General features: G+C 50.9%; 2 protein-coding genes across 2 annotated transcripts; both read right to left on the bottom strand.

Moving 5' to 3' along the window:
* Window positions 1–453: 453 nt before the first annotated feature.
* Window positions 454–1,972, bottom strand: LOC100902854 (baculoviral IAP repeat-containing protein 7). Its single transcript, XM_003747042.2, has 2 exons — window positions 937–1,972; window positions 454–828 (listed from the first exon to the last, which is right to left on the bottom strand). Exons 1-2 carry the CDS (start codon window positions 1,820–1,822, stop codon window positions 641–643), a joined length of 1,074 nt encoding a protein of 357 aa, XP_003747090.1. The 5' UTR covers window positions 1,823–1,972; the 3' UTR covers window positions 454–640.
* Window positions 1,973–3,114: 1,142 nt separating this feature from the next.
* Window positions 3,115–5,380, bottom strand: LOC100904628 (uncharacterized). Its single transcript, XM_003746972.2, has 7 exons — window positions 4,997–5,380; window positions 4,824–4,904; window positions 4,443–4,522; window positions 4,006–4,194; window positions 3,692–3,829; window positions 3,433–3,582; window positions 3,115–3,329 (listed from the first exon to the last, which is right to left on the bottom strand). The coding sequence occupies exons 1-7, from the start codon at window positions 5,196–5,198 to the stop codon at window positions 3,240–3,242; spliced, it is 930 nt and encodes a 309-aa protein (XP_003747020.1). The 5' UTR covers window positions 5,199–5,380; the 3' UTR covers window positions 3,115–3,239.
* Window positions 5,381–17,422: the final 12,042 nt, after the last annotated feature.

The raw sequence follows: 17,422 nt of genomic DNA, 5'->3' as shown, positions 1-17,422 counted from the left end.
GCTTCCCGCCGCGATCTCGGCTCGCAATGCTCAGCATACAGGTCCCAGTTTCTAGAACGTCAGCTCTGAGATTTCTGATCCTAGATATCCGGAGTAAAGCATCACGACTCTGAGGCGACTTAGCCGATTCCCGCCGTTGTCACCATGATCACGAATAACTTCGATTTTAACTAGATGGGGTCACAACGCCACAACCTAAACTTCATCCTGGAAGTGAAAGCTCGATTGAAACAAACCAAAAAAATCTAATTTGTTAGAGAATTCGGAAAGCTCCAATGATTTAGAACCGTGGAGCAATATATGGAGGTCGGTTTTCAAAGCATCATCTAAGACCTCCCGACGAAAGATGGCGTGGTGATTCTAGACAAACCGCAATCAATCCTGAAAGGACCGTCGAATTTGTGGATGTAAAAACTGGAAAAGACAATCAAATCGCGATAATGAGTCTTAAACAATATATTACTCTCTGTGGAATATATATATAATATATGTATATGATATAATGTACCTAATATATGTATACGTGTAAAGACGCCGACGCAACAAGAAATTTACAAGTTTTCGGCCTGAACCGACGGCCAGATTGACTCTTCCGCTTCGTTCTGAGAATGGATCTACTGAAAAGCTCACAAACGCAAAACTACGAATAGAATGTCCGTACTGAGCTCCCGATTGCTTCTCTGCATGACACGCATTCGGAGACGCTGGCAGCACACGATGGGCAGGTCACCAGGTGACGACACGGCAGGAAGAGTATACTACGTTCCTGGGCCATACACACCACGCAGAGCATCCTTTCGGGGATTTCTTTCCTCTCGCTGTCTTCACCTGCCGGTAGGGGATTCGGACGGTTAGGTTTTCATCTTATCACAAGGGTGTGTGTTGAGACACCCTCCTGCTTGGACCTGGCCTGTGCCGGCGCGAATGATCACTTACGCTTCGCTTCCTGCGTTGAGGGAGCTTTCGAGACTTTAAGCTTCTGAGACAGGATCCGCACCATCTCCTGCAAGCTTTCGAAGCCGCGACCCTTTTCAACCATGATGTTTTCGAGAGTCCTACGAACGACATTTGCAGAGATTCCTTCCTTTAGGTAGAACTCGACAGTGGGAGACGATAGACACACTTCGAGCTCGTTGCGAAGATTCTTCAATAATTTTTTGCTCCCCGCACTCCTGAGGCTTCGAACATCGGCCTCATTCATGATTTGGTGGTGCATCTTCCTGCACTCCGCAACGAAAGCCTCGCCTTTACTCAACTGAACGAGGCGACATTCGGGGAACCACCGAGCATGTTCAACCCACGGGTCATCACCCTCCTCCCAATTGCACAGTCCACCTTCACAATGGAAACACTTCGTGAAGTCTCGGATTCCGAGAAAGAAGAAACCAGCTTCAACAAGGTCTTCAGCCCGGACCTTAGAACTCGCGGGCCACGTATTCTTCGTGAAAGTGCTCAGCCTGGCCCCGGGCGACACCATGTGCGGTTGCTTCGGCGCCGAATGAAGGATCGCTCCTTCGGGATAAGTGCCAGGAGCGACATTCCGACTCGAGCTGCACATGTCCCGATGACCACACTCATCTTCGCCCTCGAGTGCATACGCTGGGGGGTTTAGAATGAAGGGGCATGTCTTGAAGAACTTGGCGTGCTCATCGAAGGGCACATCCGACGGTTCCCATTCTCCGATCACACCTCTACACCAAGCACAACGCACCTTGTCACCTTCTTGGAGATAATAAAACCCAGCGTTAGCTAAACGCTTGGGGTCGATTTGTGGTTTAGGCCAATGGGCAAAGGTCTCCAGACGTTGTTTACAGCTTTTCATGCTCGACCGTGTCGCTGCACCAAAAAAGAGGCTCTTCGCGGCTTCTGAGAGTCGCGACCATGTGTCATGTGCTGGAACTTCACAGAAGGGTGTACAAAGCACAGAGGCAGCCTTGCTGAGACGGCTGCTCGCATGTGATAGGTGAGGATGGCTCTCGTGTGGGATGGAGGCAAGGTGCCTTGTTTTTGTTTTTTCCATAGTTTTTGGCGGGAAGTTTGAATTCTGGGCACTGGGAACCCGACTTCGCTGCTGATGGGGCTTTGTGCGGCGATGGCCTCTTCCACGGAAAAGAGCGTCTGGAAAGGCTGAGTATTTTCCCGCACCTTTCTTGTTCGATTATTATTATTATTACAGTAAAAGTTCGTTATTACGAACACGAAGGGACCGACGGAACTGGTTCGTTGTACCGAGCTCCCGCTGTAACGAATGCCGCTCAACACTATCCCTATGGCGAGCTGGCCAAAGGAGGAGAAATTCCTCGTTCGTTGTGCCGAGAAATTCGTTGTAATGGGGGTCGTTATGACGAGCTTTCACTGTATTATTATTCTTGTTCGATTCCTAAGCATTCGAGTCGTCTGAACTCAATCTGAGAGTTTCGAGACCACGAAGAAGGAGGCATGAAGAACCCGACGCGATCGGCAATACCTAATCATTCTTCTCCGACTCGGGCCTGCATGGGTGAGAAACACAATCTGGGAGTTCGACGGTCAGGCGAGCTTTGGTGGTACCGACTCTATAATTCAGAAGCAGCCTAATCGCATATATTGGCAACTAATTGAGGTCAGGTCCCGGGCCATCAAGGCTTCCCAGCCGGAAGTCACCGACCGGTACTGAACCAGCGACGCAGTTCCCTGGACAAGTCACGCGGGCATTGATCTTGAATTATTCGACAGTACCTGATGCTAGGCGCCCTTGAGCTCGCGATCAGCTAAGCTCATAGTGAGTTCTAATCCGGGATCATGTGCCCTGGAACTTGATTTGAGTAAATGAATGAGCAGCAACGATTGTTCAGCGAGGGATTCATTGAGTGTATACGTTCCGGTGAGGTTCTGATCCATCGGAGAAGGAGAACGGCGAAAGACATTCGAAGGGAAGACAAGAAGTTCACATACCTGAGGATTCATCGAGCTCACCGACGAGGAGGGGTATGGGTAAATCTCTTTTACTCATGTTTCCGGGGCATGGGCCTCAATCGGAAGCCGCAATAAATCTTAGAAGTTAGGTAGGCGAAGAGGGGAAAATCCTAAGCGCAAGAGATCATCGATGAAAATAAATCGAAGAGTGTCTGGTCGACCTGATAAGAGTCTTCTCTTGTCGGACATCTTTATTCAGCGTATGCTGCAATTTACATCCCAGCGCCGAGAGCCGGTCGACGGATAGTCGCTTCGGGTGACGCTCGTTGGCCGCCGGGGAGCAGTCAGCAAAATCCATCTTCGATCGCGTTCCGAAGACTGATACAGCCGAGCCATTCGAGTGGCCGTGGTATTCTGTCGATTTCCATTCCAAACTGCCCGGAATTCGAAGTTATTATCACCCCTGAACCCTCTCTCGACCTAGCGGCGAGGATGTGATGACTCTCAACTTTCGGTGACAGAAAATTATTCGCTCACCATGCACATCGCTGTTGCTATGAATAACAGCTTGTGTTGCGTCGAGTTGATATTCAGCGGTGGCCTCACGTTTATCTTCAGAGCGCGCTCGCTTTCGGTGCACGAAACGCGACCGGGCTGACGATTGGCAGCTCCATCGATCAGATTTATCTGTCAAATCATAGAGGCGTCAAAGTCGCAATTATGTATTTTTCCTTCAATTATTATAGCTCGTCCGATGTGCCTTTTATCTGTCGAACCTGGGATGCCTCATCCTTACCGGGTGGGCTCCGGCGTCCCCCTTGAAGGGCACGCTGTACAAAAGCGTCAACATTCCTTTGTCGTAGATACCGTAGAAATCATGATGCAAGGCGATGTGTCCCACGACACTTCCCGGAGGAGATTCCACCGTCAACGACTGGAAGCAAATGAAGCGGAGCTCGGAGGATGCTTCGATTCACCGGAGTACTCGACAAAGATCCCGAATGGAGTCACATTCCAGAACATTCCGCCGGGCTTATCGGCAATGAACCTCTCGTGACCATCAGGAATCGTTCAGATCTTCAGATCCCAATATTTAGACCTGACACTCACTTCTTGTGGGTTGAGGAATATCGTCCCTGTATCCAGCATCGCAATGCTCTGTCGCTTCCTCATACGGCCCTGTGCGCAACGCGTGCAGCAGCATACGCAGCCCTGGGTGCCCTCAGGACCCCGAAAAATGGCAACGCAGTCTCCCGCTCTGTCTTTCAAGTTCGCGAGAATTCTACTCCGGGGTGAGTTCTACGGGAATAGTGAAGGAATGAAGACGTCTGATAGGATGAGTGAGAAAAAGTTCGGATCCCTCCGTGGATTTTCATTCAGGAAGATCACGTAGTTTCTCTCGATCAATTCACATCTCGCCAGACCGCCGGATCGAAACCGAGCGATCGACCTCGTTCGCATGGCTTCAATGACCACGACCGATTCTCTTGAGGCAGTCAGCCTTCACCGGAGCAACCGTGTACATTTGTGAACGACCCGATACTTGCTTTATAAATAATTGTCAGGTTGAGTGAATACAATGCGCTCATATCCTCGCCGTTGACTTGAAAACTCCGCGTGAAACTTCCTGTAAGTATTCCCGCATCAGCATTCCGGTGATGACTATCAGGCAGGTTGCTGATGAATCATTAATAAGATCTGCCGTTTACAAAGCTGCCGACTGCAATCTCTGCGCGACTCTCTCGTCTCGGATCAACAAGCTTATACCGTGGCGAGCCTGTGACTTATGCGGAAACAAGAGAGCAGCCTCCACTCCGGTGAGGAATACAAGAGTCGGGGACGATTTCTGACTTACCTCGAACCGAAATGTAATGAATATCCCTTTCACCAGAAACAAATCTGCAGTCATCACGTAGAATTCAACTCACCGGGTCGAGGTTGAGTGCCGATGCTCTCGAAGATATCCAATTGGGAGTGAAAGGATAGAGGCGTTAGAAATTGCGATGGATCTGAAGTTTTATGGAAGCGTCCTGAGTCACACCGAGAACCGTGGAAGAATGATCCAACAGCTGATTTAGAGTGATTGAAATTCTGAACAAACCTTTCGGACCGATGGAAACAGGCAGACCTGATTTTCCGAAAATCTCAGCTGTGTGGGCGAGATTCACTGACGTACTCAAGGTCAAAGATTCCTGATGCACCATCAGTTTCGAACCGTATGAGTAACCGATCGAGTCCATCTCGGTGGCAGAATACGCTGCGTTGTCGATTCCCACATCCCCGTCTACGACGCTGGACAGCATGGTTTATCCACCTTGTAACTACCCCCGATTCTCACCGCACCGTTCAAGCACTTCGGAACTTTCAGCTCTGAGCTGTTCACTTCTCAGGGGAGCATGTTGGGAAACGTTGGGGGAATTAAATTATCCAGGGGCACTTCCTCCTTGCGAGCTCATCGACAAATTGCCTGCGGCAGAGCGTTGACTGTCTTATCGATTGGGCGTCAACCGAGACCGACTAGAGGGACAGCGGAGAGACAGGATTATCTGCTTTCCAGGCTCCTCTGCACTGAAGCCCCGCATTGTCGCTAACTCTCCCCATTCAATTCAATTCTGGGTAGAGACGTGGATCTTCCCCGAACTTCAAGCTGGCACTCACGGCTGTTCGCGCTCCCGATGCCTTATTCCCTTTGAGGATCCAAACGGCGGTTACTGGTCACGGATCGCATGCTGAAGACAGTAAAAATCCGGCTCGGATGCCCTCGAAGAGCTGTGCGCTGTTGCTACCGACATGGAAAAATCGAGGGAGTCATTTATTCACGAACGGAATTTCATACAAGCGATAGCGAGCATCATGCTTCAAGAGGAATTCCCTCCCGAGCCCGACGAGAGTCTCCGGTGGAAATCCGGGGTCGTTTCCGCTCACTGGGAAAGAAGCACTGTAAATGTCAGAAAACGCGGAGGCGCGCTCAGACACCGTCAATCGATCCGTTATGCAGAGGAGCCGGACCTAACCGAGCAAGATGTCATGTATTCTCCTGAAATATAATTTATAAATCGTGAACAGTCACATGACGGTAGTTACTTCGAACAAAATCTTCCTCCGAATCATTGCCGTCGAGACGGCGGCGAAAGAGTCATTCGATCGGTTCCCAGCAGGTCTGGGGTTGCCACAGCTATCGATGTATCTGGGAGTATCGAGGCAATACGGTCCCCTGATACATCGCAATGATGTTGTCAGAATAGGAATCGCATCTCTTCGAAGATAAGAATCCCTCCCCCTCGAGGTCAAAATTATTTGATGGTCTGTAAGGCTGAGGATTCAGCGCGGTCGCGCCAGAAGCCGTGAATCTTCACTGGATTTTCAGGCAATCCTCCATGGACGTCCTGGATAGTCTATGGACGGCGGAAGTGCCGTGATTTTTGAGAAAAAAACGCCATGAATAATTCCCAGCCTTAATGATCAGCATTTGAGAAGAGCGGATATTCACGGAGCTGTTGAGCTCCGCGAAGCAGCTCGAGACTTCAGGTTGAACGGACTCATGAATGCAGGTCGGTGGACGATTCGCTTTCTTATTCCTCCATTCCCTGAATTTCTCATTTTGTGTAAGATCAATCCTTCGTTTACGATTGAATCGCGAGGGAGAGCTGGATCCTACCAGAAGAGCCACTATAATGGAAATCAAAGGGCAATGGAGAGGTGACTACTGTGACCAAGTCACGCTTCCAGAGAGCCGATGACTGCCTCTGATACGAGATTATTCGTGAATGGACTCAGACATCAGGGCGAACGAAGCTGAGCGACGCGCGACTCATTACACAAATGTATGGAGTTTCTCGCGGCGGATCCCGTATCGCCCCAGCGCCTGGTGAATCATTGTCAGGTCGACATCAGGGATCAGTTGCAGGCAGCGCATGCACGACTCAACGCTGCATTCATTATTCGCGCTTCTAGGAGAGCCGTCTTGAGTTCCTGTCCTGAGCCGGGTTTGGGAGAGCATGTCTTCTTTCCTGAGAGATCGAGTCAGGAGTCGGGAGATCGTCTCGGATATATCCATCATCATGAGTCAGAATTCGAATTCTCTGCTAGGAACTCTGCGGGAGTTTTGTGACGGCAGAGCGACATACTCGACTTCAACTCAGGAATCGTGTCGTGTTCAACAGCGAATGAGAGATCGGTGTAGATCGAACGCTTGGCTTCCCAGCGTGACAATGATGTTCATATCGTGCATGACGCGAGTGGCCCGAATCTGTACGTGATGTATCTGAGCAAGAGCGCGAAGTCCCGTGGTCGAGCCGCCCTCCGCTCGGAACGACATCACAATGATTCAATTTGTAAGCACGAATCCGACCGACCAGTTTCCTTGCAATATGTTCATGGTGTTTCTCACCAAGACCCATAACTGGGGGCACGGTCTTGAGCGGCGTTTGCGGTATCTTTGAGAAATCTCAACGGATGCTAAAAGTCGGAAAGAATTCGGCTCCCAACTTTGTGATCCCATCATTCGATGTCCGTTGGAGTTGGGAGACCTTCGAGAGCTGCGAATAAATTATGATAATCTGTGTCGATGTTTTAGCGGGCAACTTCCCTTAAGGGGGAAAGTTCGCATTTTCCCTCGTCGATGAATGACCCTAATTCATCGCAGTTGAATTCTCCCAATCAGAGTTGTACGCCCAGGCTTCCGCCACCGCTGGTCCATTTGATCCTACGAAGCGTCAGTTGACCGACTATCCAAACCTTCCCGTCCTGATTCTCATTGCGATTCCAGCCCTGGTTCCCTGGCAGGAAACGAGACTAATGTTGCCAACTTCCGTTCTCGGGTTCGCACTCATCGCTGCCTGGCCTGGGTGCCTCGCTGGCGGGGCGTAGCGGCATATCTATGGAGGTACGTATCCGAAGTCAACCGTCCATCTGAGTTTCGTGGTCACAAGTGCGCATGAGCAACATCAAATGGTTCGATCGCGAACGTTTTCTATCTGTGCTTGGGGAGTCTAGGCTGCTTATCGTGATTCCGACGAATATTCCCTCAAGCAGACGAGATTCTCCCCACAGAACCATCATTCTCACGCGAGGACACTTCTTATCGGCACTCCTTGTGCCTTGTTCGGGGGGAATCCCCGGAAAAAAGGAAATGGTTTGAGAAATCTTGAAAAAAATTCGTGAAACCCCCGATTCAAGAGGGAAGGAGTTCAGAATCAGGCCTGGTGAAATAGTCCTCGCACATCAGCTGGAACAACAAGGCGTTGAAACGAAACGAGATCCGTGCGCCGGGCCCATAATAACTGATTTCAGCGGACGAATCGAAATCGCGATCCAGTCTCCCCGAATTCTCTCCTCCCCAATCGCAGCGTCCGTGTTCGGCGTAACCTCCCTTTGCCTTTCTCGACTTTTGCGGAGGGAGGCAGGAGAAATGATTGGCATTTCGAGATTCGGAATCTCAGGACAGCGAAATCGCTCCGAACATTCTTGGCATTGTCGTGACAAAAAGCTCAAGCCGGAAAACTTCCGACGTTGGTTTCCATTGATATTTCGAAACTTGCTCCAAGTCGAGATCGAGTGCTGTGCGAGGAGCCTCCTGGCGAAGTCTGATTTTCCATCGTCGTCCCAGCTGAAGGAATTTATCCTAAGTCGAGACCACCGGCATCAGCCCCTACGGCAGCATCTGTATGTCGCTGATACGCACTACTGTCCGCAGCCGAGAAAAAAGTGCTGCGAAAATGAACAGATGAAAATTCCGGTCAAACTTCTGACCTCCGAGACTGTAGACCGTTTCTCGGAAGGGCTGCCGACACACAGGACCTAAACGATTGATTGTGGGACATGTGCTCTCCGATTACCTTCCTATACCGGGAGGGGGCGGTCGGCAGCTTGGAGGTTCCGCGATGACGTGATGAAGGGGAGGAACTTGTTTCCGCTGAGAACCCCTGAACCTCGTTGCCGAAGAATAGCCTCGGGGAGAGGGTGACACACGGTGCTTCGCAAAAAAATTTGCCGTGCGCTCAATAAGACCTCGCATTGCGTCGCTCGATGAAAACCTGTCCAGAATCCGGATACGAAACCCTTATGTAACTTTATCTGCCAATGAATGATTAATTATCCGTATCTGGAGGCAGGAAGATGGCTAATTGACGCTCCATTAAGAATCGATTTTGATACACGCATGCCTGTTCAAAGAATCATTATCAGCATTGGGGAGTGCGGGGACAGAGAGCGTTCCGGCTCCCTTGCCCTCCCGATGAGGATTTTCTCCGCTATAAAAATGAAGATCTTTGTTGTCTCTCGGGGCAGGACCAGTTTTCGGATGGAGTTTTTGCATCCTTTCCTCAGCAGTCACCTCTGCTCTCCAGATCGCCGGTCTGGGCCAGATGGCAGATTACAGTAGATCCAGGAATTTTCCATCGAAAGTGTTTCATCGCAGCTTGAGAATTGGTGACACGATGACAAATCCAGTCTCGATGACTTCGCTTCGAATCTATAAGCTCAGTGTATTTCACCAAGAGAAGATTTCGGAGCGGAGTGTCCCTCATCGAATACGGATCCGGTTATTCGCTTCTTCCGCCACCAGTTACATCCCTCCGATGACGTTATCGATTGTGGTATGTCTGTGGTACTAACGTACAAACTACTGAGTCCCCTTAGCAATGGAAACCAGGTAAGTGGAATAACCTTACTAGGGTAACTCCGGGGGTCGCTCTGGTGAGAAGGTCGTTGCGAGAGCTCGGAGCTTTAGATTCCACTGAGAAGATTCCCATTCGATTAGCGTCTGTTCGTGACGGAAGTTAAGAATTACACATGCCTCCAGAAATTCAGACAGCGGTCGGAGTGTACAGCCCTGATTATCCGCGAATTCCTTCGCTGCCTCTTTCGGAAGGCGTGGTTTGGCATTCTAGTGGATATAATTCACAAAGGACGCCGAAGAAATCGCTCACTGGCAATTCACTTCCGATTTCTCGATGAATCGACGAATGATTCGCGTAAAAGAAAACCTCCCGAAGTCTACGGAACTCTGGATTCCTCTCGGCGAACGCCTCCATCAAGCGGAGAGCGTACGCAGTTTCCGTCATCGGGGTTTTCGATTCGCCGGCGAAATCTTCACTCCCGACGGTCGATTACTACTATCGAAGGTCTGGCGTGATGATCCCATCGTTCCCGTCACAGAATCTTGAGGAAACGATGGGTTCTCACCACCCGAAGAAGGGAACGGTTTCATTGAGCTTCAATCTATCGTAATATCCGCGACTTCGCCAGGATCCAGCCTCGGATCGCTTCATCGAAACGCATGGCAGTTGGATGGGAATCTGACTTCGGATAAGAAAGCGTCTTTCAGACCCGCCCCATCGACCACCTACACTGAACATCTAGCGATATATAGGAAAATTACACAATGAAGCGTTCGATTCCTTCTCCGATCTATCGTTTTGGTACACTGATAAGAACTCATTCCCCCAGAATTCATTCCCGAGAGCAATACGCCAAGGTATGGAAGTGGCATCTCCATTAATCTCGTTCACTGCAGACCTCGCCGTGCTGGATGCGGAATAGATGCCATCGGAGGAATTCATTAAAACAATTCGGAGCTTATCCGCTCCAATAACTGTCACCGACACGAAAAATAGTCGAGCATACCGCGAGGGGTCTCATACGAGAAAAACACATTTAATTAGTCTTCGTTAGTTGACTTAGCACGGCGTTCACTATGAGCCGTAACAGAGTCAACGTCAACAAATGGGTCCGCGATGAAGGTGGTTCTCCGAGCAACCTCCCTGCTGTCAAACGACGCGGTACGACGCGACAATAGTCTTCGAGTCTCCAAGAGCAGCTCGTAAGGGAAATCAATGGTAGATCGCGGAATCATGCAACGATGACAGGATGAAAGAAGTCTATCATCTATCATCACTTTGAAAGCGATTCTCCACCTCGAGCGGACGCTCCGTATGGGCACTGACGCCTCGCGAGATTTTCTTGTTCCCTAGCCTAGGCTTTTCTAAGCAAGCATCCAGATCGCGAGTTTTCTTCGATTGCCCGCCTTGTGGCGGTTCGGCGTCGAACGTTGGCCTAGCTCAGAGACTCCCAGCTCTCCTGGAGGAGGAGTTCCAGCCGCGAGAGGCCCATACCTCAGGAACGAGCGCGTGCCTCAGTCGACGGTATCAGCTTCTATCACCGCACCCACTGTTTGTTATTGGTCGGCACGACCGTACCGAAGAGTAATAAGCGCGGTGCTGGCGACAAACTACGAATCTGCTCATGGGCGCTGCCCACCACCGCAGCGCTACCCTTAGCGGGCCACTGACCCACAAACTGTCCAGAAGTTTCCTTATCACCGGAGGAGGGAAGAGTTCCGGTCGTTTAAGGACGCGTCGTTTAAAGTAGAGCCCAGGCGGCGTGGGTCATTCAAAGGCGACAAGAAACAAATACGCTTAGAGAACGATCAAAAGTCTGCTAGGTCGGTGAGCTCGGTCCCGGCTGCCCATAGCAGGAAGGTCTAGAGACGAAACGGCTTCCTGTTGCCCGGACGATAAGTGCGACACTCGATACCGATCGCATGCTTGTCCGCATGATGCGAGCGTCGACCGTGGCGCGACGAGCATCAGTTTGAAGCCCACGACTCCTTGCTGCTGAATGCCTACGGTGACGTCTCGAATACTGCGTTCGATGTCGCCGACTGCGATATCCTTAATGAGGGTTCAGCATAAGATACGTATGTGCCCAGAGTGAGCTTCGGAGGTACGGAAATTCGGATCTGCTGACGGCCGTATCTCTGGAGGTCGTGCTCCGGAACTTTCGGTCGTTATTCAATCTACCTTGATTGCGGCGTGTTGTAAGCCGCAGCTGTGCACTGTGGCCAACTGCGGGTCGCTGAATCATTTTTGAGAGGCTAATTGATGCCCCGCGCTCCGTTTTTGTCAGTGACATCCTCAGCCGGTTTTTCCTCGTGACCTGACGTTCAGGCCCGCGATAGCACCGGAACTCGCTGAGCTCCTGCTTCGCATGAAATACCGTTTAGCGCTCTAGCATGAGCGAATTTACGGAACGCCGTGGGAGAGGATTCAGCTCGAGATGTCATAGCTCGAGATCGGGGAAGCGAGAAGTACAGGGAGCTTCTGCTAGAGCGCGGAAATCACTTGAAGTCCAGACTGAGGATTCGCATTTCTTTCTAGACGAAGTCCTGCACGGCGGGGCTAGAACTCCATAATGGCTCGCGCTCCCGTGCAGCGGATCTGATTACCTCAGAAACTGGAAATAGGTCTGTAGTTCCTGAGGAGGTCGCGAGAGCTCCCATTCGATAAAAAGGCGGAGCTCTTGCGGAAAAATCAAGCTCCATCCGACTTTGTCGTGCCTCGTCGGAGTCATGAACGAACTCCCGCGGGAAGTTTCACTGACTCCATCGAAAGGTTCGCGACTCTTGAGACACTCAAGTTCAGTCTCATGTGAGCAGTAGCGAGTGAGCGAGGCACGCGGCCAACGCCGGCGTCCGAGTCTGACGCCAGGGGAAAGTTCCACAAGTTGTGCACGATTCACAATCTTCACTATAAATAGGTCGGACTCCCCTGCCAACAACGTGCCCTCCTGAATAAGGCCTAACCTGTCGAAAACGAAACTTCCGCTTTGGATTATAGGCCACGATCGAATCACAGGTCTGTCCACTCACCGGGGAGCATCCCTAGATAGGCTACAAATCCTGGGACACCGAGAGACTCAATATCCAGCTCGTGATAATTAGGATGCGATCTGAATCGAGAAGAATCTCTTTTATGGGATCGAGGGATGATCCGCTCCCGCTCTATCTCGAGCGTAGGAATTCCATCTCCCTGGATGCCTTGATCGAAGTGTCTCGCCGATGATTACTTCGGAACGAGAGATTTCGCTTGCCAAAAGGAACCTCCCACAGCGTCCGAGCAACTCCGCGGGGTCACGCGACCGACCACCGTGTTATGATATAGGGGATGGGCTCTTACTCACGTATCTCTTCAAAGTACCGGGTTCACTAGTCTTGAATGAACTTATTTCGAATTTCGATGAATATAGAGGCGTGCTCGATGTCCAGGAAACGTTAGAAAAAAGTTTCGCCGCATCTACCAAATTCGGGAGCTCGACCACTCCACCATTCATATCACCCACTGGCATTGAACCTTCAGATTGCAGGGCGAAGCGCTCGCAGGAGGCCGCCACCGCGCAGTCGACTCGATGCCTCGATGCTCGGAAATGAAAGAGCCGCTGATTTTGGAATTGAGCACGATTACTGTGAGCATCTGCAACGAGCAGGAAGACTCTTGACGGCAGCAGAGCCATCTCAACCGTCACAACCGGAGTTCCTGATACGCCGCGCCGTCCGAGCTCAAGGATTCCCGCCGCAACAAGGCAATGGCTAAAGCAACGTGAGCGAGATAATCCTTCCGGGAGAGTTTGACTTCCGTTGAGCTTTCGTCACCGCCACGACTGACTTGTGTCGAAAACTTTTTTTTGCGTGAAAACTTCTTTCAGTTTTCAGTCAGGGGGTGGGATGAATGTGTTTCCTCCTGCATGCAGCGGAAGAGGCATTCTGCGACCCGTTGTGTCACCCAGAGCGCATCAACTAGTCTAATGCATGGATGAGAAGGGGATCCACGGAGGTATCTGCCTTTCGATTCCCGTGCTCGTCCCTGAGGACTTTGTAGGTCTCCGGGAGTGATTCACACTGGGTAGAATTGAAGTACCTAGTCCGGGATACTGCATGAATGAGAGATTTCCCCCGAGGATATTGAAGTTTTGCGGAACATTCGAAAATGGAACCGGAGATTCTGATGGGCTCGTCCCGCGGAACACAGCTTGCTGAGTTGGACGGATCGATGAAGCGAACGACTTCGAAAGATTTGTAGAGAGACGAAGGCTGCGATGCACAGGGTGTTTGAGATGTGTAAAAAAATTCCGCTTGGTTTCGATTTCAAAATCCTTCCGAGTCGCGGGGTCGACAGGACAACGAAACTCCCTCGCAAAACAACGTGAGTTATTAGAACTTGCAGAGGGTACGAGGGAAGCTAAGCTTCTGTATACAAGCGCCCCACGAGCATATTGCGACCAAAAACGACAACGCTATTGACGAGCTATTCTCCGAGCGGTTGAGTCGATAACCCGTTCGGACGTACTCGTATTGGCCGTAACTAGCCTTGAAGCGTACTGGCGCGGCTTCTTTTGGCTCCCTTATTGTCGGGGACATGGTCATCCTACGCATTCTGTCGAGAGCATCGACATAGAGTTCACGTCCACCTGACGGAAACACTCGCGTGAGCTCGTGGTGGACATGACAAGGAAATTGGACTGGAATCGAGGGGATAACTCTCGCTACAAGTGGCGAACGAAAAACCGTCCAGTGATTCTATCCTAAGTACATGTATATATTCCGTGACGTATGAGATCCCGATTCATGCCACCTAAGGTATTAACGTAACGGGCTTCCACGCCACGGATGTCTTGAAGGAGTCTGATTGTAATGAGTACACGCCATTGAATGGCGGGATGAATGTACACATCATTTCTGTTATGGGGAATCATCTTCGGAAACATCGGAAGACGAGAGTTCAAGGACATTTTCACGCAGTTTGACGTTAGAGCCGTTGACGCTACCCGCGCTGAAACCTCTCTGAATTCGAGACGTCACTCGTAGCGATTCCGAGCGCTCAGAACCGCTCAATTAGACGGCTCCCCTGTCCCCACGCATCATCATCTCTCGTCCGAGCTTCCACGAGAAAAAAAAATCGACGATCCGCTCGCTGTGGGGTGAGGCAATGCTCTGCATGAATCCGTGAAAGATAATTAAGTGGGGGCCCGTATATATCGTTCTTGTGTTGAACGCTGTGTTTATCCTTTTCTCAAGAAGGAGCTTGAGAGATATCAGCAATCGGTTTCCAATGGCAGTCGCTCCGGGCCGTGGGAATAAAGCAGTATCGAGTTAAAAGCTGTCAATGAATAGCGATGAAGCTTTTCTTTCGGAACGGATTTTTCGGATCCTCCTCGACTTTTCCTTTGCCCGTCGAGACGATTCTTCCACGACGCCTACTCGCTCTTCCTGTCAGTCACTCGAGCAAGCCATTGAGGGCTCATTGTGTGCCAACCGATCTGATTATCAGCATTGCGGGATCGAAATGGGTTTTTCGGAGCTTTGGAGCTCGTTTCCCTCAAATCATGAACCCCATGGATTATGCTGAACCACTGGGCTCATTGATGAACGTTTGCTCCCTCGGAGAATCCCACCCGCTTCGTATTGAGCTGTCGCCATCATCCTCCCGTTTGTCGGGGGAGAATGACCATGGAGGTATCGACATCTCCTCCTGCTGGAATCAGATCTGCTCGAAGCCTCGAGATGCATCAAAACTTCCAGTCGTCGCATAGAAAGGTCGCGGATAAAGGGAGTCCCGGAGCTGCTGATGCGGGAGAGTTTAGCATTGTGATAATTTGTTGATCATGTCGCATTAGAGATTCTGCCCTGCTAATTTGAATCATGCATGAAGTGAAGCCTTGCCATTTTTCGTCCCCAATGTTCGTCATCGGTCGCTCCCCCCGGAATTCATCCTGTTTCCCCGGTGTCAATCAAAAATCCACATGTCAATATACGAGCTTCCAGCCCCTTGTTTCGTTCGGTATTCATCAATGTGTGAGATCGGAATATTTCGAGAACTCATTTCCCCATTCAGTGTCTTTGAACTAGATTGCTGTCGATACCTCGGGAAGAGAGTCGTTATCAGCACGGCGTCAAGGTCTGGTGATGGGCTGACTGAGGCGATAGTTGGTTGCATGACGTCGTATTCATTGGGACATTTGCAGGCTCCTGAGGCCGCCGTGGACACGGCAACGAAGGACGACCGACACTTCGGACAAAAACTTCCCGTCTCAACACCCCGTCATATCGCGCGGGCAGCATCCCAGGACGCAGGATCTGCCGCGATCTCTCGTGGAACTCAATTTGCGAACAAAGGTAACGACTTCGAGATTGATGAGTCCTGAAGATAAATGGCCAACACTTCTGCATGCTTTGTGCGCCCGTGAGTTAAGGGCCACCGCACTCGCTCACGTGCGGGAAGCTTGTCTCCACGAATGTGAGGTCAGCAAGGCGGGTGGCCTGCTTCCTGCTTGCGGCTCCGGGGCGGTAAGGTTGACTGGTTCGTATTATCTCGATGACTGGACTGGGCGCGGGATGATGAACACTTTTCCACCATTTCCCCGTCTGGGGTCCACCGGATTCTTCCGGGCCAATGGCTCGAAATTCGCTTCTCTCGGCGCCTCGCTAGTTCTCTGCATGCGAAGAGCGAAAATGTCATCTGTGTAAAATCCCATCATTTCTGACGGATCCGGACTGTGTGGAGTAGGCTTGCAGAAACCAGCAGGGCGCGGCTGGGCAGAGAAACGAAAAGTGAGCTGGCGGTTGTCGGGAATGTCTCCCGCAGAGGTCACCAGGTGGTTGACGGAATGGAATCCCCGCGCTCGAACCGACCAGCTTCAACATCACCTTCTGCGTTTTCTTTCGGCTCATGGGAAGGTGCCTGGCCTTCGCGAATCGCGGGCTTTCCGCACAATACATGCTGGTAGACCAGGAACCATGATCACTCAACTACGCGCATCGCAAATTCACCTGTGTGCCCATATTCTATTCTGCGGGGGATCGCAGGTTCTCTCGAATTTTCAGCGAATGAGCGAGTCAAGACCATCTCGAACATGAAGCACTCGACGGAACGATGAGATGAATTCACCGAGTGAGAGATTATAATACATCAAAGTTCTCTTTTCTTCCGACAGACCAGCCCCCGCCCGAGGTTGTAAATTGTTTTGGCGTCTCCGTTTCCGCGAAAGCGGGCGAATTTTCGACACGTGTTGTCTGCCGAGCATGATTTAGATTCTGGATCACCTTCCTTATTCATGCCTACAAGAACCTGTCTAGCGCAGACGTGTGACTCGCGTTTTGTGCATAGAAGGTCTTCAAAGCGGCAGTTTCATCATGAAAATAGAAATTTCGAGGGGGGTTTCAGGCCTCCGGGTCTCCTTGATCACACCAGAGCATTTGTTCACAAGCCGAGCGCTGTGTACGATCAACAACAAATGGGAGAGATTCGAACTCAAGGAAACGAAACGGTCGCCGCCGTATCCCACGACCCTCACCTCGGGAGGCAGAGAGGCTTCGCTGTTCCCTCGAGAGAGATATTTCTTCCCGTCGCCTTTTACTTGCTCGATAGTTTGTGATCTGTCAAAACATACCGGGAAACGAAAGTCTCCCCCATGAGATGACACCATTTTGGGTCTCCTCGCGTCGATCGCGGACATCATCTGGATGGGAACCGGCTTTGGGGAAACGAAGCAAGTGCAACATGACGGGAAGTCCGTGCAGCATTTGGAAGCTCTGATACCCGCACTCGCTCCGAAATCTCATAACGAAAGCAAGAAGAGTCACGAAGTTTGGGCTCCCACATTCACCGCTCTTTGAAATCAAGCAGAATGATCTCAAGCACCCGGTATTCCTGACCCCGGGACCTTCCGACATGGAGAGGGCTGACAGTATGTC

The sequence above is a fragment of the Galendromus occidentalis genome, unplaced genomic scaffold (genome assembly GCF_000255335.2).
Source record: "Galendromus occidentalis unplaced genomic scaffold, Mocc_1.1 scf7180000077511, whole genome shotgun sequence".
Taxonomy (NCBI): Eukaryota; Metazoa; Arthropoda; class Arachnida; order Mesostigmata; family Phytoseiidae; genus Galendromus; species Galendromus occidentalis.
The sequence above is the reverse complement of the archived record's forward strand: the minus strand, read 5'-3'. Positions and strand labels throughout refer to the sequence as shown.

Excerpts from the sequence above, each read along its gene's own strand:
- LOC100902854 (XM_003747042.2), bottom strand. The coding sequence starts at position 1,822 with ATGAAAAGCTGTAAACAACGTCTGGAGACCTTTGCCCATTGGCCTAAA. Across the intron at positions 829-936 it reads CTCAACGCAGGAAGCGAAGC|GTGAAGACAGCGAGAGGAAA; the intron begins GTAAGTGATCAT and ends CCCTACCGGCAG.
- LOC100904628 (XM_003746972.2), bottom strand. The coding sequence starts at position 5,198 with ATGCTGTCCAGCGTCGTAGACGGGGATGTGGGAATCGACAACGCAGCG. Across the intron at positions 4,905-4,996 it reads TGTTTCCATCGGTCCGAAAG|ATCCATCGCAATTTCTAACG; the intron begins GTTTGTTCAGAA and ends ATAAAACTTCAG. Across the intron at positions 3,830-4,005 it reads TATTCCTCAACCCACAAGAA|TCGTTGACGGTGGAATCTCC; the intron begins GTGAGTGTCAGG and ends ATTTGCTTCCAG.